We start from the raw sequence: 23,219 nt of genomic DNA on the forward strand, positions 1-23,219 counted from the left end.
TGATTTTAATCCCTGAGCATTGCCAAGTGTGATCTGTGAGCATAGAGCCAGGAGTAGTCCCCAAGCCACTGCTGGATCTGACTAACCACACTCCCTGAAAAAGACTATAAGATTGGGGTGGGGGTGTTTAGCCGACTTTGCTCAGGTGTTTCTCCTGGTTCTGAGCTCAGGGAACCATATGCGGTGCGGGAATTGAATCAGGCCAGCATATGCAAGTCTCTGTTTGTACTCTCTCCAGCCACAAAGAACCTACAGTGTTAAAAGAGGCATGAGAATTTGGATTCCTTTTGAGTGGAAGCATGTGTGGTGCTAAAAGGCCTTGTTCATAGCAGAGCATGATCAGTGTGACAGGGGAAATTTTAGACATTGTGATGGTTCCAGATGATAGGGGACTGAGTGCTCAAGTCTTAGAAGACGAAAAGCAGGAAATTGGGTAACTTAGAAATAAACTTATGGATTATATATTTTTTGGTTTTACAATCATTTGTGAAGTAAAATTTGGTTTTGGTTGTCTAACTTGAACACATTTTTCACAAGAGACAATATTAAAAGGCCAAGAACATTCTAGTCAGTTCTTAATTTAGACCTTAGAAATCAGCATCTTTTCATTTATTATTTTTATTGTAATTTTTGGGCTGGAGGGGGCATGCCCAGCAGTGCTAAGGGCTTGCTCCTGACTCTGCTCAGGGAAACATAATGGGATGCCAGGGGTTGGCCATATACAAGGGAGGCTCCTTACCTGCTGTAAGCTCTCTCTGTGGCCTCATTTTTATTTATTCTTAGAAGTAATAGTCTCTTGCTATTTTTAGAGGCACTTTTCAAGTTTTGTTAACCAAGGGAATGGCCGTGGTGAGGGAGGACCTGGGAACTCTGCTGAATTGGATGGAAATAGAATTTTACCCCTACTTCCTCAGGAACAGATTTAGATTTTGTATGGATGGGCTGATAGTGGGGGACTTCCTCTGGAAAGCAACATGAACACATAAAAAAAGTTATGTTTTACCTCCTGCAGCTCAAAGAAAATGAACGGCACCCTGGACCACCCAGACCAACCGGATCTGGACGCTATCAAAATGTTTGTGGGCCAGGTTCCAAGAACCTGGTCTGAGAAGGACTTGCGGGAGCTCTTCGAACAATATGGTGCTGTCTATGAAATCAATGTGCTAAGGGATAGGAGCCAGAACCCTCCGCAGAGCAAAGGTGAGGCCTTGGGTTTTCTGTGTGGTCACTGATGTCTCCTGTGGTCATCCGGGGTGGGGGAAGTTCTTTCTTTTATATCAGATCTATATTTTAGAACAAGTGTATTAGGAAAGTGAGGGTGCATCATGAGCACTGTTGGTGAATGGTGAAGTTTGAGAGTCGAGCCCAGTTTCTCCTTCCGTGTCTGGTGGGGGGAGAGACCATGCCAGGGACAGAACCTACAGTTTCATGCACTCTATCACCGGGCTCTGTCTCTAGGCACCTCCCATCCTCACTGAATCTTGTGATGAATGTCAAAAGTAAAGTGAAGGCTATAAAGCCAGCCCCGTAGGCTTCTATTTAAGGACTGGAGAGAAAGCGGGCAGAGCACATGCTATGAGAGTAGGAGGCCCAGGGTCAGTTCCTCCATCGAGTGGTCTCTTGACCACTACTGGGGGTGGCTCAAAAACCAAACTACACCAAGAGTTCTCTTGGGGCCAGAGAGAGTATAAAAGGTAAGGCACTTGCCTTGCATGTGGCAGACCCAGGTTTGATCCCCAGCATACATATGGTCCCCCGAACCCTGCTAGGAGTGATCCTTGAGCACTGCCAGGTATGGCCAGCCCCTATTTTTTGGTGAGTGGGATCTGGTACCAGAGGGTGGATCCATGGTTTCAGACATGCAGATGTCCTACCATTGAGGGGCAGGAGAGGTAGTACAGCTGATAAGGTACTTTGTATAGTCTGCCAAGCACTGGCAAGAGTGATCCCTGAGCACAGAGCCAGAAGTAAGCCCTCAGTTTCACTGGGTGTCACCCAGAAACAAAATAGACAAGCATGCTTTACTTCTGAGCTTCATCCCCAGTCACGGCCATAAAGTTTTCTTTGGTTTTTGGCTAGGGAACGTTAAAAGAAGACTAAAGACTGTTCGCTGTCCTCGGATTTCCATGGTATCAAGAAGGCCACATAGGATGTGTTAGCAACTTGGGGGGACTAGTTTTATTGGTGTAGTGTACAGAACAGGAAAAGATAAAACAGCTGTGCTGCTTCCAGAAATACTCAGTGGAGTTCAAGTTTTACAGGGCTACTGGTAGGAGATATGCATGAGCTTTGCCCGATATACACACAGATACTGTTATTTTTCCAAATGGCCAGTTTCTGTGAAGTTGTTTACAGTGCAGGCGTAAGCAAGAATCATTGTCATGTTTAAAATTAATTGTAGAGGTTCTAGGAGTATGTGTTGCTTCCTTTTGTATCTAGCTAATAAAATTATGCAGTAATGGCATTTTTGGAAAGGACCAGCAGTATAGCGTATGGTAGTCTTGTCTTGATTATGAATGATTTTGAAAGAAATTTGTATAATATCTCGTAGGATGACAAGACACACCTTCTATTTCCAGTAAAGGTACCAAAACACAAAGTCTGTGGATCTGGGGCTGTGCCATGTCTGTTAGAATCTTAATTTGTATTTGATGAGAACCAGAAACCGAAAGAAAGGGACTGGAGTGATAGTACAGCGGGTAGGGCGTTTGCCTTGCACGTGACCAACCCAGACTCGATTCCCAGCATCCCATATTGCCCCCTGAGCACCACCAGGAATAATTCCTGAGTGCAAAGCCAGGAATAACCCCTGTGCATCACAGGGTGTGACCCCCCCCCAAAAAAAAAAAAAAAACCCAAGGAAGGCCATAAAGAGGTTTTTCTTTTAGGTTACAAATGATTATTATTTTTGAGGCATATGGTAGAAACTGGTTGCAATACAAAGAAGTAGCTTTCTGAGGAAGATTCCTCGTCTGCTACAAGCCACAGAACAACAGGACCCCTGGCTGTCTTGTTTGTAGCTGTGCCTTTATTTATTTATTTATTTGTTCTGTTGTTTGTTTGGGGGCCACACCCAGCTGTGCTCGAGTTTACTCCTGGCAGTGCCCAGCATCAAACCCAGGTCAGCCGTGTACAAGTCAAGATCAGTACCTGCTGTACTGTGTGCCTTATAGGGGAGGTTGTGTTTTGTTTTTCATTGTTGAATTTTAGGCCGCACCCAGTGACGGTCAGGGGAAGCTCCCCCCCACTGCGGGCTTTCTTCCTCCTTTCCTTCCTGTCTTGGGGCCATACCAGTGGTGGTGCTCAGCCTTTATTCCTGTACTCGGGAATCATTCCTGGCGGGGCTCAGGGAACCAGATGGGGGGCCTGGGATCAAACCTGAGCCAGCTGTTCAAGGCAAGTGCCTTGCTGTTGTACTAACCAGCGCAGTTCCTAGCTTTTCAAGTCCTTGGGAATTGCTCCTGGTGGCGCTAAGTGCACACTTTCATGCCAGGGATCCAGTCTGGATCTTTGCATACAAAGCATGCGCTCCTCCTCTCCTTTACCCACGGCCACAAGGCTGGGAGATCATCTTTCAGAGAAGTGCTTACAGGCCCTGTAAGGAACTGGATGGGCGGGCCAGAGCTGGAGTACAGCAGGGCAGGTGTTGCAGGATCCCCGGCACCACACATTGTCCCCGGAGCACAACCGGGTGTGGCCCAAAAGCAGTAGAGCATTTTAGTGGGAGTTGGAGCTAACTCAAAGAACTCAAGCACAGTGCTTCGCATCTGGGAGGCCTAGGTTCAGTCCTTGTGTCTTGTTAAGTGTGGTCCAAGAACAAAAAATAATTTTTTGCTTTTTTAAGTAGGACTAGGAGACTGTAGCAGTCAATAAGTCTCCATAGAAGGTAGTGTGAGTGTTTGTGTCTGGGTGACTCCTGCACGCTGCTCTCCGATCCCTCTCTTCCTTCTGGCTGGTTTTATATTGTATATTTGTTTTGGTTTTGAGGCTATGCCCAGCTGTGCTCAGGGATCACTCCCAGCATGCTCAGGGTACCAGGATCAATCCCGGGCTTGCAAGGAACGACCCTGCCCCCTACTATCCTGTCCACCAGGCACCCCTCTTGCTAATTGTAAGAAACCCTGTAAGTCCTTCCATTCTCTCTGTGGAAGAGGGTATGCTTTAGAGATTGTCATCTTACTTTCAAAAGATTGATCTGATGTGGTAAAATATTATTTGTTACAGGGTGCTGTTTTGTTACATTTTACACCCGTAAAGCTGCATTAGAAGCTCAGAATGCTCTTCACAACATGAAGGTCCTCCCAGGGGTAAGATGAGCCTGGGGCACTGAGGTTTGGGTGCACGAAACTCCCACAGGCACACAGTGAGAGCTGGGGTGGGTGACTTCAAAGAATTGGTGTAAAGTGGACATAGCGGTGACATTTCAGAGGAGAGAAGATGACAATAGAGCCCCTGGTCAGGCGCATTTTGACTTCTTAACTCATAATTGGCATGGGATGAGGGAACATGGGTCAGATTTGAGTTCAAAAAGAAAACTTACGTGTAACTGAAACCCAAGCACAAAAATTTGTCCAGTCTACAACTGGACCTCATGGTGTTTCACTAATAAAAATTGAAGGAAAAAAAAAGAAAACATCAATTTCTTTGCTTTTTTTTTTTGAGTTCTTATAGTTTTTAAAAGCCTTTGTTCATTTATATTTTCTTTTTTTGAAGATGCATCATCCTATACAGATGAAACCTGCTGACAGTGAGAAGAACAATGGTAAGTAAACAAATGTGTAAAGGTCCGCTCATAAGGTTCCTAGTTTGCTGTCTTAGGTTATCCAAATAGTATTGTGCTCAATATCCTGTCATCTGAACTGTCTGGATTTTCCCCCGTTTAAATAGTTCTGTGAATAAATGAGAGAGGCTGGAGCAATAGTACAGTGGGTAGGACGCTTGCCTTCCAGTCAACCCAGGTTTGATTCCCTGCATCAAGTATGGTCCCCTGAGCCTACCAGGAGTGATCCCTGAGCACTGCCAGGTGTGTCCCCAAAACAATCAGTAGAATAAATGAGATAAAGTCTTCAGAAATCTTCACAAGAACATTTTAAAGTGAAATTGGCATGCCTTTGGTCACTATAATTTATTATTATTTTTTTTTAATGTAGGGGTACTGCTATTTATTCAGCCACTGATTAGGCTGATTGAATTTTGCATGAACTCCACTGGTCACTATAATTTCTTATATATAGACATAGGAGTAAGAGAATGGACAAGTTAAGAAAGAGGAGTAAGTCCTCTTAAGAACTGTTAGATAAGGAAAGTGGATAGTTTCTTTCACTAAAAGGTGTGTTCTGGTTTTTTGTATCAATTGAGTTTGTAAACTTTTCTCTCTGCTGTCTGCCCTTTCATCTCTTTCTCCCTCCACTCACCCTCTCCTCTTTCCTTTATCTCTAATCTCCCCCTCCCCCAGGGGAGCACACCTGTAAGTGTAAGGAGACCATGTGGTGCTGGGGATCAAACCCAATGTGTTCCTTCCAGTCTATTCAGCTATCTCTCCAGCCCAAAACTTAATATTGCCAATAGGAGGCAGCTATTGATCTCTGAATCGAGATGTTAAGACATAAAGTCTGTTAAGACATCAAGACTGTATTTACCTCTAGCTACCTTTGAGGTAAACCAAGGTATCCCTATTACCTGATGAAAAAACAGGCATGGGGCTGGAGCAATAGCACAGCGGGTAGGGCGTTTGCCTTGCACACGGCCGACCCAGGTTCGATTCCCAGCATCCCATATGGTCCCCCGAGCACCGCCAGGAATGATTCCTGAGTGCAAAGCCAGTGGTAACCCCTGAGCATTGCCGGGTGTGACCTCCCTCCTCACCCCACCCCCCCCCCGGGGGGAAAAAAAAAACTCGAGCTTCTGGGATGAAATATATACCAAGTTGGAAAGTCATTTTCTTTACTCTGTAAAGGTGAAAAAACAGGCATGTAATTACTTTTTGTCCCTTCGGTGAGGCAAAATAGTTTTTATTGAAAGAAATTTAGAAGGACCAGAGAGATAGTAGAGTGGGTAGGGTACTTGCCTTACATACAAATAACCCAGGTTCAATCCTGAACACCCTATATGGTCCCCCAAGCCCTGCCAAGAGTAAGCCCTGAGCACTGCCGGATGTGACCCATGAATGAAACAAATTTTTTTTTTTTTTTTTTTTTTTTTTTTTTTTTTTTTTTGCTTTTTGGGTCACACCCAGCAATGCACAGGGGTTGGTTACTCCTGGCTCTGCACTCAGGAATTACCCCTGGCGGTGCTCAGGGGACCATATGGGATGCTGGGAGTCGAACCTGGTTTGGCCGCATGCAAGGCAAATGCCCTACCCGCTGTGCTATTGCTCCAGCCCTGAAACAAAATTTTTTTTAATGAAAGAAATTTAGAGAGGTCTGAGGGGAGAGAAAGAAAAACTTATGTTTTTCAGGAGAGAACATGGGCTTCTCCAGAAAGAGGAAGGCTAGAATGATTAACTTTCAACAGTCATAGAATGGTTTTTTGTTTTGTTTTTTAAACTATGCTAGGGCCTCACACGTGAGACATCCACTTACCACTGAGCCGCATTCCCGGCCCTGTTTAAGTTAACTTGCACAAAATCACAATACTGCTATATTTTATCTACATGTTCCACTTAAAAGTTTAAGATAGTCTTCATTTAGTGTTTCAGAGTTTGGTAGGGTGGTGTTGGACCATACCTGGTTGAGCTCAGAAGTCATTCCAGGAAATACTTTGGGGATCATATGTGATGCCAGGGATCCAGTGGGCTCAGCCACATTCAAGGCAAGCTCCTTAACCCCTGTACTCTCTCTAGACACTCATGTAGTTTTAAGAGGCGATGCAGAATTATTGACGTGGGAAGGTGTATCTTGTAATCTGTGATATATGATACAAAAGCAGAGAGCCTGGATTCCAGCCCGGGTGGTGTGAGTTCAGAGTCTGCGCTGTGCTGCCTCTTATAAGAATATTTAAGCCTTTTGTGCTTTACTCTGTTAGCAGTGGAAGACAGGAAGCTGTTTATTGGCATGATTTCCAAGAAGTGCACTGAAAATGACATCCGAGTCATGTTCTCTTCATTTGGACAGATTGAAGAATGCCGGATATTGCGGGGACCTGATGGTCTAAGTCGAGGTGGGTGCAGGTATCATTGTTGTTGTTGCTCTTGATGTTGTTGTTTTATCATTTAAAGATAATTGTCTTAAATGTAAATCTTCATTTGTTGTTACAGGCTAGGGTTGAGTATGTGGCATTCTGATTGGGGAGCCACAGCTATAGGGATGGGTTTTGGGGGCTGGAAGGCAAGGCCTCCCATGCAGGGCATGTTCTCTGCCTCTGAGCCACAGCTCATGGCCCTATAATCTCTTGTGAACTGAACTGAGGATAACCAGTGCTCCCTAGTAATGATCGAGAGATTGGGTTTGGTGTTGTGTATATATTGGTCACATCCTGATGAGTCCTATATAGTTACCTCTCTAGTATTCATCCAGCCTTCTTGAGGATTCTCCATTCTGCACTTAGGTATCATGTATTAAGTCTCATGTTGACTGGGGATGTAAGCTCACTGATGGAGCACTTGACTTGCATGTGTGAGGCTCTGGGTTCAATTCCTGGCACCACCCCAAAGATATCTTAATCCCAAAATGGATACATTTCCTTCTAAAGAACTAGAGTGTAGATTTCTCCTTTATCTCTCAAGGAGTTTCTTTCCATCTCTGCATCTCTGATTTTTAATTAAAATATAGTGTTAACAAATCTATCTCTTGCTAGCTCATTTACCCTGAAGATAGGAACTGTGTTTATATCACTAAACTGTGTTTATATCAACTTGGTATTCAATAGTTGCTCAGTAAATGTCAAATAAACAAATGATGAGTTATGACTCTTCTCTTACCAGGCTGTGCGTTTGTGACTTTTACAACAAGAGCCATGGCACAGACAGCTATCAAGGCAATGCACCAAGCACAGACCATGGAGGTAGGGAACAGATGAACAAAACGGGGAAGTTCCTTAGTGCACAGCTCCTGATTGCCCGTAGGTTAAGAGGACCCAACATCTTTTTTTTTTTTTTTTTTTTTTTTTTTTGCTTTTTGGGTCACACCTGGCAATGCACAGGGGGTTACTCCTGGCTCTGCACTCAGGAATTACTCCTGGCGGTGCTCAGGGAACCATATGGGATGCTGGGGATCGAACCTGGGGTCGGCTGTGTGCAAGGCAAACACCCTACCCACTGTGCTATTGCTCTAGCCCCGAGGACCCAGCATCTTAAAGTTGAAAACATCCTTTCTTTTTCCAGAATTAATACATTGAAAGTAGTTGTCCTTTAAGTTGTCTTTTGTCCCTTGTGTCTATCAGGAAAAAGATCGTTTGGCAGTAAATGAAATTAGGCTGCAGCTTTCTTAACACTAGAAAGGATTTTTTTTTTCCTCCTTCAGGCTGGAGCATAGCACAGCAGTAGGGCATTTGCCTTGCACGCAGCTGGCCCGGCCGAGCCGGGTTCCATTCGTCCGCCCCCTCTCAGAAAGCCCGGCAAGCTACCGAGAGTATCTCGCCCGCACGGCAAAGCCTGGCAAGCTACTCGTGACGTATTCGATATGCCAGACACAGTAACAACAAATCTCAAGATGGAGACGTTACTGGGCTCGCTCGAGCAAATCGATGAATAACGGGAGGACCGTGATCTGTGATCTGACCCTTCATCTTGAAGGAAGAATTTGACTCTTGATTTTGATATTTTTATAGGGTTGCTCATCTCCCATGGTGGTAAAATTTGCTGATACACAGAAGGACAAAGAGCAGAAGAGAATGGCCCAGCAGCTCCAGCAGCAGATGCAGCAAATCAGCGCAGCGTCTGTGTGGGGAAACCTCGCTGGTCTAAATACTCTCGGACCCCAGTATTTAGCAGTGAGTCTTTGTGGCTTGCTCTCTGCAGACTGTGCAAGCTCCTGGCTGTTTCTTCTTCCGCTGTCCCTGACTAACAGTTCCGTAAGGAGTTCAGACAGTGTGGGCCAGGGAAATAGAGAGCGCCCGGTTTGCATGCCGAGGCCTCCGGCTTGGTTTCCAACACTGCATTGTCCCATGAACGCTCAGCTAGAAGGAACGTTCGTTGAGCATTGCCAGATGTGGCCAGAGTGGCGTGGGGGGGGGGGGGTGGATTAAAATTGGGTAATCTTTAATCTCTCTCTGGTCATAAGTCTTAGGTCAGAGGGGCCAGAGAGAACAGGGGTTTAAGGCAGTTGCCTTTGCTCATGGCCCACCCTGTTTTGATCTCCAGCACCACAAGTGCTCATCTGCAGCGTAAACTGTGTATTGCCAGGTGTGCCTTCATGTACTCCCCACCCTCCACAGAAGATACAAAAACATTCTCCCAAGACCTGACTCCCAAGAGAAGGGACATATTATAGCTACCAAATACCTTTTTCCGTGTCTACTGGTTATAGATGGTATTATTAAAGTAGGATTTGAGTCTTTCCTGAAGAGTCTGATAATTTATCCTTCCACTACCATTAGCTTTCAAGTAGTTAACATGGACACTATTAAATGAATGAATGAGTGCCACAGTGTGCATTTCATTTCACTGCATCAGATTTTGTTTTTCGGGCCATGCATGCTCCTGGCTCTGCTCTCAAGAATCACTCCTGCCGGTGCTCAGGAGTGATTCCTGCGTGCGAATATGGGGCGCCGGGATCTAAGCTCAGTCAGTCATGTGCAAGCCAAGTGCCCTACCTACTGTACTATCCCTCCAGCCCCTCGTTTGATTTCCCCACCTCAGTGTTAAATTTGAGTTCTATCTTCCAAAAGAGGAACAGGGTCTGGTTTGGGGGTTGGGAGGTTGCCAGGGAACTGGATATCAGTGCCAGGGATTGAACTTGTGCCTTTTGCATGCAAGGCATGTGTTCAGCAGACCGCACAAGATACTTGAAAGAGACCCATCTGCATGGGTTGGGGGCATGGCTCAAAGGACTGGTGCATAAGCTTTGCATGCGGAACAGAGCTCCAGGCTCTAATACCAAACAGTTGCCCAGAAGTGCTGGAAAGCACCTCTAGGCCGTGTGCTGCAGGTAACCCCTGAGTATCACCAGCCGAGACACACAAAACCTGTCACTAAAAATTCAAGGTCAGCTGTAAGGGGCCAGAGCAGTAATGCAGTGGGTAGGGTACTTGCTTTATATACTGCTGGCCTTGGTTCAATCCCTGGCAGCCCATATGGTCCCCCGAACCCTGCTCAGTGTAAGCCCTGAGCACAGTAACCCCTAAAATAACTAAACCCAAGGAAAGAGAAGGGGGTGTGTGTGGCAGGCTTGGGATAGTACTATGGGTAAGGCTCCTGCCTTACAGGTTACCAAACCAGGTTTTTTCCCCAGCTCCCTATACTGTCTCCCAAGCCCTCTGGGAGTGATCCATGAGTACAGAGCTAGAAATTAAACCCTGAGCATTGACAGGTGTGGCCCGGAAAAACAAGTTTGCAAAACCACTAGATTTGTATAGACGGATATATACTTGGGAATAATAATACTCACTTATCACCATTTAAAAATATTGTTCTTTAGGGGTCAGAGTGATAGTACAAAGGGTAGGGTGTTTTTGCCTTGTGCATTGCCAACCTGAGTTCGATTCCCTGTGCCCCATATGGTTCCCTGAGCCTGCCAGGAGTAATTCCTGAACATAGATCCAGGAATAAACCCTGACCACTGCTGGGTGTGGCTCAAAAATTTAAAAAATATATATATGTATATATATACAGAACAGAAGCAATGACACCTGACCCTCATACTGTTTTTGTCTAACTTGATGCCCAAATTCTCTGTATTTCTAAATGTTCGGAGAAATCCCAGTTTATCCTGGCTAGTACGCGTCTGAAGTTTAAAGTTTGGATATTTGTTTTATCTCAGGATTCAATCTGGAATCTTGTTAAGTTCGGAAGATTTAGACAATACTTTAATCTTTTGCCAAAACTGTAATATTTTGAGAATAGCCTCCATGACAGGCATTTGTTCATTACAGATTGTCTTCCATATATTTTTAAAGGGAAACTTCCCTTTTAACTTGTTACCACATCCAGCAAATGCATCACAGTATATTAATGAGTGTTGTGGTCTCTCTCTGTCTCAGTTAGATGTGGTTCTCTACTCAAACTATTCTCATTTAGAAAGGAAATTAAGGTATCTAGGGTAGTGTCCGTAGTCTTTATCAGTTGGCACTGAATACATTCCCGAAGATATTTAAGACGACAAAAAATGAAAACGTGGGAACTAATGGACTAAGTTGTAGGGACAGCATCAGTTACTAGGTTCTTTCTGGAAGATGTGGAGCTGGTTTCTAGTGGGCTAGAGGCTCCAAAACTTTGTGGGATTGTGGACTCATTTGAGAAGCTGGTAAGAGCTGTGTACATGTGTTTTGGTTATATTCCCTCTCCCTGCTTCCCCCAGTACTGTTTCTGGAGGTCAGTAAAGGTTGCAGAGGAACCAGGATGTCTGGGAGAATGGACAACATACTGAGGAAAGGATCCAGAAACAAGACATGTCTGTAAAGGAACCGTGACCGGGCATGAATGTAGCAGATTTTCAGCAGGCTGGTTAGAGGAACACTGTGGTTGCTAACGTGGCTCCTGCACAGATCCTCTTGCTAGGAGATAGTCAGTGGAAGAAGTTTTCCATTGGCATGTCCATCAGCCATTTGCTCTGCCACAGCGAAGACCTGTTTAAAGGGGAGGGCATCGGACTGATGGACACATAGCACCAGAGCGATTGATGTAGTTATAGGACCATTGAGGCCGGTAAAGGATAACTCAGAGAAGTATGCGAAATGGTCTGATGAGATAGTAGATATTTCAGAGAGTTGCTCAAGCAGAAGTTGGTGATTCGGATGGGAACACCCAGCAGAATAAATATGTGGGCCTCTCTTGCAGAGACTTGGGAGGGTGCCCCGGCAGCTGCCAGCCCGTCACATGCACCACCCCCCATCAGCTTAGTTGCTCGAGTGGACCTTAGGTCTCTGCTCTGCTGTGCTCTGCCGCAAGTGTGTGTTCAGGGAGACGGTGCTTGGCTTCTGTGTGATGTCACTGTCCTGCCAAGGCTTTCGCTGCCTCGCTGTGTCTGTGCTGTGGGATGCCTCCTGTCTCTGTCGCGCTCGCTTGGGGTCTTGCCTTCTTCCTTCCTTCTCTCTGGGGACCTCTGCACTCTCGCTTTGCTGTGCTGTAGAGTTATCCCAGGTGCAGAACCAGCCCTCACTCTCATTCTTGTTCTGTTTTTTGGTGTAATGTCTAGCTTTATTTGCAGCTCCTACAGCAGACTGCCTCCTCCGGGAACCTCAGCACCCTGAGCAGCCTCCACCCGATGGGAGGTAAGTGTCTCACCGCGCCCGAGAGGCTGCAGCAGTGAGACCCGCCCATCCAGTTCGAGACAGCCCGAGAGAAGACGACCCCCCCGCTCATTATGTAATCAGGCCCTGGTGAACATCCCCCATCCTCCCCTGCCTCGTCTCTAGAAGGTGATGCTGTCAGCAGTTGATGCCAGATTGCTCTGGGGTTTGCTGCTGCTTCACCACCCCCTTTCAGTTTCTGTTGGGGAAGAGAATGGAAAAGAGCTGTTAGCACCCCCTACATTATCCAAGGCCATTTTGATAAAGAGAAAAATCGCACAGAGTAATTGACTTCCGGTGACTGAAGGCAGAAACCTGAGATGGCTTCCAGGCAGTAGCTCGGCTGAAACTCGGGACTTTCACCCAGTTCCGTACAGCGATGCATTAGGTGTGAAGTGCCTTTGTTGCTGCCGATAAAGCATGGAAAACTTTAGTGGCAAGTGCCTGTGTGTGTGGGTTCCACGAACAGACGGAAATCAGAGAGGTTTTTGCGGGGAGGCAGTTCCAGAGCTTCCTGTCTTGCCCCTTCTCTAGCAGATGAGGCCACGACGTATGAGAGCGTTGGACGAAGGGCAGTCAGGTGAACTGTGTTCGGCCCCTGGGAAATTCACGATAGTTCACTTTGTCCCAGGACCTTGAAGCTTGCTTTGCTTTTGGAAAATTGGTTGATTATGGGTTTGTGTTTCCAGATTTTAGTCTTTTTCAGTGCCCTGTCTGACTTTTCCATCTGGTAAATGGTTCCCAACAATTGCCAATGCGATTTTTGTTTTTCTTGTTACCCTTTGAATTGTGTTGCCGAGTTTCTGTTTGAAAGGCTTGCCCTAACTTTGCCATATCCTTCTCATACTTATCTGTTCTTCAAGTCTGGGTTTTGTTGTTGTTGTTGTTGTTTGTTTGTTTAATTCTGTTTCCTGTTGCTATTTTCATATGTATTCTACCCTTGTCCTTCTGGATCTCTTCAACAAATTTAGCTCGTTCAAAAGGCAGATCTCCTGTAGGATATAAGTGAAGGATAGAGCTGTATTCTCTGTCTCTGCCCCATATTTGGACACTCTGCTCTCAGATACTTACCTCTGTTGTAGATGCCAGAGCAGCCTCCTGCTTGGTTTGTTAATAACAGCTTATTCTTTTATTAATGCACGCTTGGGGTGGCGAACTATTAGATTAGATCTTTTCAGAGGAAACGATGTCGAGTCTTTAATGAGTGGAGGGAAAATGGAGTCCTTTTGGAGCCCTCTAGAGTATTGTTTGTAAGGCTTACCTAGAACAGTTCCTCTGCCTCGATCAGCCTCCTGCCACTGTTCACTGTCCTTGCCAAAGCAGAGATGAAGTCCCTTGATCTGCCGGCTGATGTCTTCCTTTGGATGTTGCAGGATTAAATGCAATGCAATTACAGAATCTGGCTGCGTTAGCAGCTGCAGCTAGCGCAGCTCAGAACACACCAAGTGGTACCAATGCCCTCACGACATCCAGCAGCCCCCTCAGCGTACTCACCAGTTCAGGTAAGCATGGGCACAATCCCAGCAGAGGCGTATATCATATTTTCTAGAAAGTGGGTGACATCGATTCCACAGGGTCATATCATGACCAGCAAATGCTCTAATATAATGCTCTGAGTTATAATATATCTCATAAATTTTCAGTTTGTTGTAGTTGTCATTTGATTTCAGGTTTTTGCAAGATAGTAAAAAAAAATAGGAAATTGAATTTACAGGGAGAACCCTTGAATAATATCACTCTTGTGCTTTGGTTCCTATTGACATGACAAAGCGAGTGTTGGCTTGAGTCTGATCCGTGAATTTTTGGCAGCAGGGTCTTCCCCGAGCTCCAGCAGCAGCAGCTCCGTCAACCCCATTGCCTCCCTCGGGGCCCTGCAGACACTAGCTGGAGCGACAGCAGGCCTCAATGTCAGCTCGTTGGCAGGTAAGGGCAGTTTCCGGTGACTGGCAGGCCTTTCTTCGTACGGGTGGCATGTTTTAAATGACCGTGGAGCACCTTAATTAGAATGAGTGTGCTGACCCAGAGTAGCTAGAAATAATCACTGGGTTTCAAGGCAAACCTGAGTGAAATCCCACCTTTCCCGCCCCCGCCCCCCCCCCCCCCCACACACACACACATACACACAAACACTCACCTTCCTTTAACCAGCCGTAATGTTCAGCCACCATACTAAAGTCGTTTTTGTCATCAAGTGGGAATAGGATATTTTGAGGGTTCTGAGAAGTTCGGTGAGATGGGGCTGAAGCAATAGCACAGCGGGTAGGACATTTGCCTTGCACGCGGCCGACCCAGGTTTGATTCCCTGAGTGTCGCCGGGTGTGACCCAAAAAGCAAAAAAAAAAAAATGCTTAGTGAGAACAGAGTCCGGGGTCTGGGCCCCTTGAAAGTAAGTGCCCACTGCTGCTTGGTATTAGGTGCCTCTTGCGTTAGGCTGCCAACGCAGGTAATTCCCAGTCCTGGGACTTTCTCATTACCAAATTTCTGCTCTGCGTAAGAAAGACACCCTAAACAGCCAAAGAGAAACTGAGGCAGACCTAAGTAAATGGTGTCTTTTCTCAGCAGAGTTGAAGGCAGTGGAGAGCACCATACCTAGGTGTGGTCATTGAATGTCCTCACTCAGGGACTTGAAGTTCGACATCAGACGGGCGCGCTGTTCCTGGGCAAACAGGAAGGGGGAATGCGAGATCTGTGGTGCTTCCCCTTCCCGTGTCCATGCACGTGCTTGGCTTCGACGTCCCTTGAGCCTTGCTCGTGTGTTAACCCTGCTGTCTTCTCCAATCAAGGGATGGCTGCTTTAAACGGCGGCCTGGGCAGTAGCGGCCTCTCCAATGGCACTGGGAGCACTATGGAGGCCCTCACACAGGCCTACTCGGGAATCCAGCAATACGCTGCTGCGGCCCTCCCCACTCTGTACAGCCAGAACCTTCTGACGCAGCAGAGCATCGGTGCTGCTGGGAGCCAGAAGGAAGGTGAGTACTTGCAGTGGGCGTCGTGCATCTACACCAGAACTGGAAGGCGGGCAGAGAGTGAGAGAAACCGCCAAGGGACCAGACCCACCCTTGCAACTGCTTTTGGGCTATTTTCTGGGTGTGGTTCCGATCAGATCCTCTGTACGCACTCCTAGAATGCGGGTTAGGTTGTTTCCGCCTCCCGGGATTACACACACTTGCTCTGCCATTGAGCCACATCTCCAGGGCTACTGTTTTATCTTGGGTTTGGTTTTTTTTCTTTTAAACTCCTCTTACTCCTGGTTCTGGGAGCTACATCTGGCATAGTGCTCGGAGGAGGCCACTCCCTGTGGTGCTTGGGGACCGTGTGATTGAACCCAGGACTGAACCTAGGACTTTCGCATGCAGAGCATGTAGTCCAGGCTTTTGAGCCGTCTCCCTGGCACATGGCCTTACCTTCCTGTGGGTGCGGGCGATGCCAGAGATCAGACCCAGATCTCAGACTTGTCAGACATGTTTTTCACTACTGAGCCACTTCCACAGCATTACAGTTTCAGATGAAGAAAGGCAGTAATTGTTGTGTCTGACACAGTAGTAAACATTATGATGTCTTTCTAGATTATAAATTAGAGGATTTTTGTCTATCTGTGTCCCCTGTGACTGTATCCTTTAGCACTTGCATCACTTTCTGGTCTCTGCTTTGTAACGGGATGTGAATGGTTGTCTGAAGTCGATGGAGTGGGAAGCGTGTGCTCTGACATGAGGTGTAGTATACAGGAGGGGATTTCTAGGAAGCCTTTACAACATGGGTCTGCAAATGTTAGATTGTAACGTATGAAAAAAGACAAGGACCCTCCCTTAGCATATCTACGAGGAATCTGGTCTCCTGGTCTCTCCCCTGCTCTGAATTAGACACTGGATGCCTTAGGGATGCGGAGGGGGAGCTTGCCAAATGCTGAGGGAAGGTGTCCTTGTTATTACAGCAGAGACCTGAGGAAGTAGGGAAAGTGATCTAAAGGAGGATGAAGGGAAGTTGGGTCTGAGTGCAGCAGAGCACAGTAATGCGTTCACAGCAACCGGGGGCTGAGGGCGGCAGTTGTGTTACATGTCTTTCTTAGGAGCAAGGGGGACACATTGAGTTTTTGAGCCACGCCCAGTGGTGCTCAGGATTACTCCTGGTGGTGCTCCTGAGAGGTGTGTGTAGTTCTGGCAGTCAAACCGGGTCTGTAGTGCATGGCGAATGCCTTCACTCCTGTATAGTCCCTTGGCATGTCTTTTTATTTTTTATTATTATTGTTTTTTTGCTTTTTGGTCACACCCAGTGTTGCACAGGGGTCACTCCTGGTCATTCGAATTACTCCTGGCGGTGCCTGAGGGACCATATGGGCTGCTGGGAATCGAACTCGGGTTGGCCACGTGCAAGGCGAACGCCCTACCCACTGTACTATCACTTCAGCCCCTTGGCATGTGTTTTAAATATTACCTCTTTTAACCGACGCACATTTGCCGGTGGTGAAATCCACACATTTTCAAGTACAGCTCTGTGAATCCTGTTGAACACAGCCTTAAGTGACCACCGCTGTGACAGTTGCACCCCTGTCCCTTCTTGCCCCTTTCTGCCTCCCGCAGCTGCTTGCTGGCTACTGTTTGGTTCCCTCTTCTGTTTATAATGTCTTTGTTTTGAAGCCACACCTGTTCCAGCTCAGGGGCTATCTCCTGGGCGTTGCATGCTCTCCCCTCTCGGAGCCCTCTCTTCAGCTTTGCTCGCTGGCTTTGTTTATTTGAGCTTTGGGGGCCTAAGCAGTGCTTAGGGCTTAACTTCTGTACTTCTGGGTCTGTGCTCAGGGATCACTCCTGGTGGGCTTGGGGACCACATGCGGTGTCTGGTATCAAATGCGGTTTGGCCGCAGGCATGGCAGTGCCTTACCCATCATGCTATCGCTCTGGCCCTCTCTGCTTGCCTCGCTTTTCTAGCACACCATCCTTCCATAAGGTCAAATTCTAATGTCCTTTGGTAGGAAGTAAGGCTGCTGCTGAAGGAATTGTTGCAGGGACAGTCCCTCCCTTCATCCTTCTGTATTTGGAGAATCTGTAGTTCTTCCAGTGAACCAGTGATGGGAACAGTGCGTTTCCACAAGGTAGAATGGGAGATAGTTGGTTTAGGGAAATAAACGTACTTAACACTGATGATCTTTTTAATGACTGGGTTTGTTGAAGGTCCAGAGGGCGCCAATCTTTTCATCTACCACCTGCCCCAGGAGTTTGGAGACCAGGACCTGCTGCAGATGTTCATGCCCTTTGGGAACGTCGTGTCTGCCAAGGTCTTCATAGACAAGCAGACAAACCTGAGCAAGTGTTTTGGTATGTCGACTGCTCTGGACCCTGGAAGGGGGCGTGGGCTCTTACTCAAAAACGATGGAACTCATTGCTAAAAACCTGGGTTTGGGTTTAGGTTATTGTCTTGACCCATCCTGCAGGGCATTTGACCTCCTTTTGCGCCTTAGTGTTTTCATCTCTGTAATGCTGATGTTGATTTCTGTCTTAACTGCCATTTCAGAGATAAGAATAAATACCGGAAAAAAACTGATTTGGCTGGAAAACATCAAAGCACCCTATAGATGTCAAGTATTCCCGGGAGCTTAGTTTATGTAGCTGTCAAGGATTGCCAGGAACCTAATTAATTTTGTTCCAGTTTCCCAGAGTCCTTGTGCCTGCTTAGGAAGTTGCTCTCTGAGACGCTAAAGTAACTTTCCATAGTGGGACTGAAAAAACCCCTGGCCTCCTCCTGCGCTCACTGGGTTTCTGCTTGCACTCCCAGGTTTTGTGAGTTACGACAATCCTGTTTCGGCTCAAGCTGCCATCCAGTCCATGAACGGCTTTCAGATTGGCATGAAGCGGCTTAAAGTGCAGCTCAAACGTTCGAAGAACGATAGCAAGCCCTACTGAGCGTGCTCCCCTCTGAGACTGGCGTGAGAGGGTCTCCTGGTAAGTGGGGGAGGAGCACCCTTAATGATTGGAAGCCCAAAAGCTGTGTGTTGACAGCCCTGGACCCTGATCCCTGCCACTCTCGCAGGCACAGCTTGCCCCGAAGACTCGGCTACTGCCTTCTGTGGGAGTTTCGCTTCGTACAGAGGACGAGTTTGTGCTTTGGTTTCCAGTGTTTTACTTTGGAGTTTAGGTGCCATATTCTGAGGTGTTTTGGTTTTTTTGTTTTTGTTTTTTTTCCCCCCATCCTTTATTTAAAGTTTGCTGTGTTTGTAACCAATGTATTGAGAAGGACCAACATCAAACTGCCCTGAGGGAGATGGGGGTGGAGAAATACAGAACGAAGATCAGAATCTGCCCCAACTGCCCCCAAGAGAAAGGATGCAGTGAAACCGAAAACTGACCCCCCCCCCCCCCCAGCACCTCCCTGACTTTGAGAGGAGTGTAATGAGAACTGACACCCAGGCAGGGGGTCTGAAGTTGGGGGTGGGGAGTTGCTCTGATGCCCAGTTACCGCAGGAGCCGGACGTGGGGGCTTCCCTCTCCTTGCCTGTTCGGGAGCAGAGCTCTTGCTGGCCACTCTCTGTTGGGATTCCTGTCCAGGATTTCTGCCCGTCTCCCAAGAAGCATCTAATGCTTCTCTGGAAATAGAGCCCCTGTTAGATAGACTGGCGTAGGCAAAAGGCAGGAAGACGCCATCTGCTCGCTGCTTGCCTGGCCAGTTTTTGGAGCTGCATTGGCCTTACCAGGCCGGTCACTGTTAGGAAGAAACGGCTCGTCAAAGAGATCCATTTCATTGCAACACGAAATTCTGAGGCTGTGACTCATTTCCTAACAGGTCTCTTTTAAAGAAGGCCTGGAGGGCAGACACTGTCGGGGTTCCCTCCCGCTAGTTGGCCGCAGCCCGGACCATCACTTCCATCCTGAAATGTTTCACTTCCGTTCCAGGTTTCTCTCTTACGGGCAGGTCCAAGAAGGGCTGGTAGTATCTCACCAAAGGGGGCCCCTCTCCCAAGAGAGGGCATCGGCGGCCTTGGTGTTCCTGGCTGTGTGCTCGAATCTGAAGGTCACTTTCGGCCAGAGCGCTGTTTGCCATTGTAGCTGGCTTAGTACGTCAGAGGATTGAGACATCCACGCTGGCCTCCCTGGTGGAGGTGTCCCCGCTGTATACACTCCAAGGAACAGGCCCATTTCCTAAGCACTCCAGCCCCATCTTCTCTTGGGGGGAGAGAGGTGACAAGAGGACGTTTACAGCTTCCGTATGGATTTAGTGTTCATTTACCTCAGTATTACCTTGTTCCTTTTCGTCCTCGTACTTACACGTAGCTCCCTGCTGCCTCCCACAGTTCATTCCAGCACTTGCCATGACCCACGTAGCCGCTGGGCTCTGCCTCTGCTCCAGGGATACTGTGGAGCTGGAGCCGGGAAGGCCAGGCCGCGGGGAAGGCGCACCTGGCAGAGGCAGCCTGGCAGGACGTGACTCTTAGCCGAGACCAGGGAGTGGGGCCCTGGGCTCTTGCGCCTCACAGACCTGAGTCCCGACCCCTAACACCAGAGGGGAGGCCGAGAGCGGTTGTACACGCTCCAGTCGGGGGGCCTCGCCCCTGTCCTGCTGTCCGTTTGGGTCACAGACAGGACTTGGCCATCTTGCTCTGGGGCACAGATAGTCGGTGGTGGCGGATTACCCCGTGGAAGCTGGACGGCTGTTCCTTTCTGTCATAGTGATGACCTGGGTCCGTTGCCCTCTAACAAACGTGGAAACAACTTTCTTAAGCTGAACCGTGTAAACTTGAATTCTGCGCACTGGGAGAAAATGTGTCCTGTGTTTCAAGGATGAAACTGTTCCAAAGGCGTCCAGGGTCACGATGGGATTTTTTTTTTAATAAATGCAAAAAAAATAAAAATAAAAATGAAAAAAGAAAAACAAACAAAAAAAAAAGAAAAAAAACTGCTAGGTTGGGGAGGCGCTGTTCTGAATCCCAACCGGCTGGAACCAAGAATGTCGTTTCTATTTTTATAGAAGTTTTATACAGCTCCGGGGTGGAGAATATTTATTACCTAAATTATATCTCTGGAAAAGGCCAGGATTTTATAGAATCCAGAATGTGATTGTTGTACACACAGGGTGCTGTGTATGAGTGAAACTACTGACTTCCTGTGGCCCGGTTGCAGCCCAGCTAATCTGTCGGAGGGGGGCGGAGCTAATGCTGTGAATTGGCCGGGGAGAGAGCTGTGCTCCCCAGGGCGCTGCCGGTGCTGGGCTCGTTCGCCTTCTGTCCTGTCTTCCTCCTTGGCCACCGTGGGGTTTCGCGAAGCCCAGAACTCCACTCTGTTCCCACTTGGTCCCTGCCCCGCCCCGCCTCCCGCTTCACTTGACTTGCCCACAGAGGTTTCCCCGGGATCTGAATACCCACGGCTTTCTGCCTGCTCGTGGGCGCTCTTTCCTGAAAGGAGCTTGTGCCACCGCCAGGCCCTGGGTGGCCGCTGTGCCAGCTGGTGAGCCCGGGCACCTCTCTCAGTGCCCTCCCCCTGCTCAGTGGGATCGCGCAGCAGCACCGCCCGGGAGCAGGGTTCTCCTCCCCAGGCCAACGCTGGTTCTGTGAAGAAGCAGCTGTTCCCCCACCAGTCTCGCGGGCAAGGGCTCCGTTCAGAAGAGTGTGGGGACTGGCAGTTGAGTCTTCCGCCGTCCTTTCCTGTCGCGTGGGGTTTCACGAACATGAATGTATTCTTTTCCGTTGTAGTTTTGTTTCGTACTTGGGTGTCATCATGAAATTGATTTACCTTGAATGCAGCCAGACACTGTTCCTGGGTTCCACGCAAGTGGCCAGGGCCCACGTGGCAGCTAAGAGCTTGGATTTCAGGGAGCAAAGGGCCGCCCCCATAGGTTTGAGAAACCCCGGCCTCTCCCCTGGAGGAGGGCCCCACCCCACCAGCCTCTGCTGCTTTCTCCGGGACCCGCCTCTGCCGCAGGCCTTCTCGGCGTGCTGGGGCGTTTCGGGAAATCCAAGCCTTAGTTCCCTCCTGTCTCTGGCGATTGGATGTTTTCTTGGTGTCCTCCATGTCCTTTTTGACTTCTCCCTGTGTCCATTGTTAGCATGTGCGAAAGTTCCCTGTCATTCCCCGGCCCCGTCCCTCCCGCCGCCTCATTTCAGGGCTGTCCACAGTGAGTGTTCCTGTTCTCTCTCTCTGTTTGGATGTATTGCTCTGTGTAACTCAGTGGGTCTCCCTCTTTCTGGTTTGTTTTTTTTTCTAGATTCCTGCCGTTTGTTCATCGTTGTGCCTAAAGCATGTCGATGTGGCGTCAAGTACATCGTCCAAATCCCTGTCTCTTCAGCTTCTCTGATGCTTGAACTCTCACCTTTGACCTTGTGTTGACCTTTGATGCTGATGTGTATTTTTATTATGTTTGTTTCTTTCTTTGTTTTTTCTTTTTTTCTTTCCTTTTTTTTTCTTTTGTGCTGCCAAATTGGTTTTGCTAGAACGACTGCTGAAGGGGAAATATTTAAACTTGCATTTGAATATAAAAAAAATCTATTTTTCTAGAACTTCATAAGATAACCACTTGATTTTGTGATTCCAATTCTTTGTAATTGTCTTCAGAGCAGCCCTACTAGCACATACCGCGTGGTGTTTGTATTTCTGTGAACACACAGCCAGTCCGTTTCTAGGCTTTGTTTCTGTGTGCTTAGTTTTAAAGACAACTTTGAAGTAAACAGTGAAATAAAAGATGTCACTAAAACCTCTGAGGCTCCTGAGCACATTTTGCTGATAACAGTTTGTGGGGCTTGAGGAGACCACTTGTGTTTCTTAATTTTTGTTTTTCTGAGTTCTTAACTGCAGAAAACAGCCGACCCCGTCCCCTTTTGACTGCAGACTACAGTCTGGGCCCAGCTGCCCTTTTTCTTGTTCCCTTTTAATGATTCTTCCTGTCACAGACTTACCTGGGAGTCCTCAAGGCCCCGCAGCCCCGCGTGCCCTCCCCCCTCCGTGCTTGTTCCTCCAGTCTCCACAGCAAAATGTGATGCTTTGATTTTTTTTTTCGGTTTGTTTTTGTATTGTTTTTGTGTTCTTGTTTTGAATTTTTCTTTTCCTACTAAGATTATGCCCAGAAAAAAACAAGTTTTGCATGTTTCCTGCTGTTTCTTCACACCTTCGTATATATATACATATATATATATCACCTTCACCTCTCTGTTTTCTATAGTTTGTGCAAAAACTGATCGATTTAAAAGGGTTTCAAAGAAGCTGTTTTAAATTGTTGTGGGGTTGATTAATTTTTTTTTTCAAGATTGTACTGTTTTATTTTGAAGCGGCAACTCTCTCCCCTCTTGCCCTCAGAGTGTTTGCCTGTGCACTTAGACTGTCCCCAGCTCACGGCCTCTGCTCCCTCAGAGGCCGGGGAGGGCCCGAGAGGGCAGGTGCAGAATAGAACCCCGGAAGGCGGCTGCGGCCGAACAGGAGGCTTCAGTGCATTAGGGAGTGAGCACCCCTCTGCCCGGAAAGGGGGGGGCGCTCGTAACCACTCAGAGGCACCCATCTGTGCACTAAGGGCAGCACCCCTGCCCTGCCGGCGCTTTCCTTGGCGACAAGCACAATACTACAGTCTTCACACTGTTTACAGCCCTGGGCCCCGCCACCCCCAAGGGCTCTTCACTGCGGCTCTGCTCCTGCTTGGCTAGTGGGGTGGGGGTAAGGGCAGGGATCTTTTTTTTTTCCCTTCTTTCTTTCTTTTAAATTGGGTGAAGAGCCAAATAGCTACTGTTCCTGGGTGCCAGGCCAGCCAGTTCCCTGGTTCCCTGCTGGGAACTTGCCCTCCTCCCCCAGCACCATCCAGCCTCAGGGTCTTAGGGGCTTGAGTGAGAATGTGAATGGCAGGGGAAGGGCGGGGAGCTGCGGAGGAGA

General features: G+C 47.8%; 1 protein-coding gene across 8 annotated transcripts in view; it reads left to right on the top strand.

The window, feature by feature from the left end:
- The window catches only part of CELF1 (CUGBP Elav-like family member 1), an 89,379-nt gene extending 66,160 nt beyond the window's left edge, over positions 1-23,219 (top strand). For 4 of the 8 annotated variants that reach the window (XM_056131390.1, XM_056131372.1, XM_056131381.1 and 1 more), the window contains 12 exons: positions 1,013-1,200; positions 4,225-4,307; positions 4,714-4,762; positions 7,024-7,158; positions 7,922-8,001; positions 8,767-8,928; positions 12,291-12,366; positions 13,758-13,886; positions 14,194-14,307; positions 15,168-15,353; positions 17,550-17,693; positions 18,151-18,729. In XM_056131390.1, the coding sequence (XP_055987365.1) occupies positions 1,013-1,200; positions 4,225-4,307; positions 4,714-4,762; positions 7,024-7,158; positions 7,922-8,001; positions 8,767-8,928; positions 12,291-12,366; positions 13,758-13,886; positions 14,194-14,307; positions 15,168-15,353; positions 17,550-17,693; positions 18,151-18,278 (1,474 nt within the window). In that variant the 3' untranslated portion in view covers positions 18,279-18,729. Of the gene's footprint in view, positions 1-1,012; positions 1,201-4,224; positions 4,308-4,713; positions 4,763-7,023; positions 7,159-7,921; positions 8,002-8,766; positions 8,929-12,290; positions 12,367-13,757; positions 13,887-14,193; positions 14,308-15,167; positions 15,354-17,549; positions 17,694-18,150; positions 18,730-19,663; positions 20,197-21,570 lie in introns of those variants that run through there. The other 4 variants (XM_056131364.1, XM_056131363.1, XM_056131362.1 and 1 more) reach the window with 4 other exon arrangements.

This window comes from Sorex fumeus, unplaced genomic scaffold, assembly GCF_029834395.1.
Source record: "Sorex fumeus unplaced genomic scaffold, SorFum_2.1 ptg000007l, whole genome shotgun sequence".
In the NCBI taxonomy this organism is placed as follows: domain Eukaryota; kingdom Metazoa; phylum Chordata; class Mammalia; order Eulipotyphla; family Soricidae; genus Sorex; species Sorex fumeus.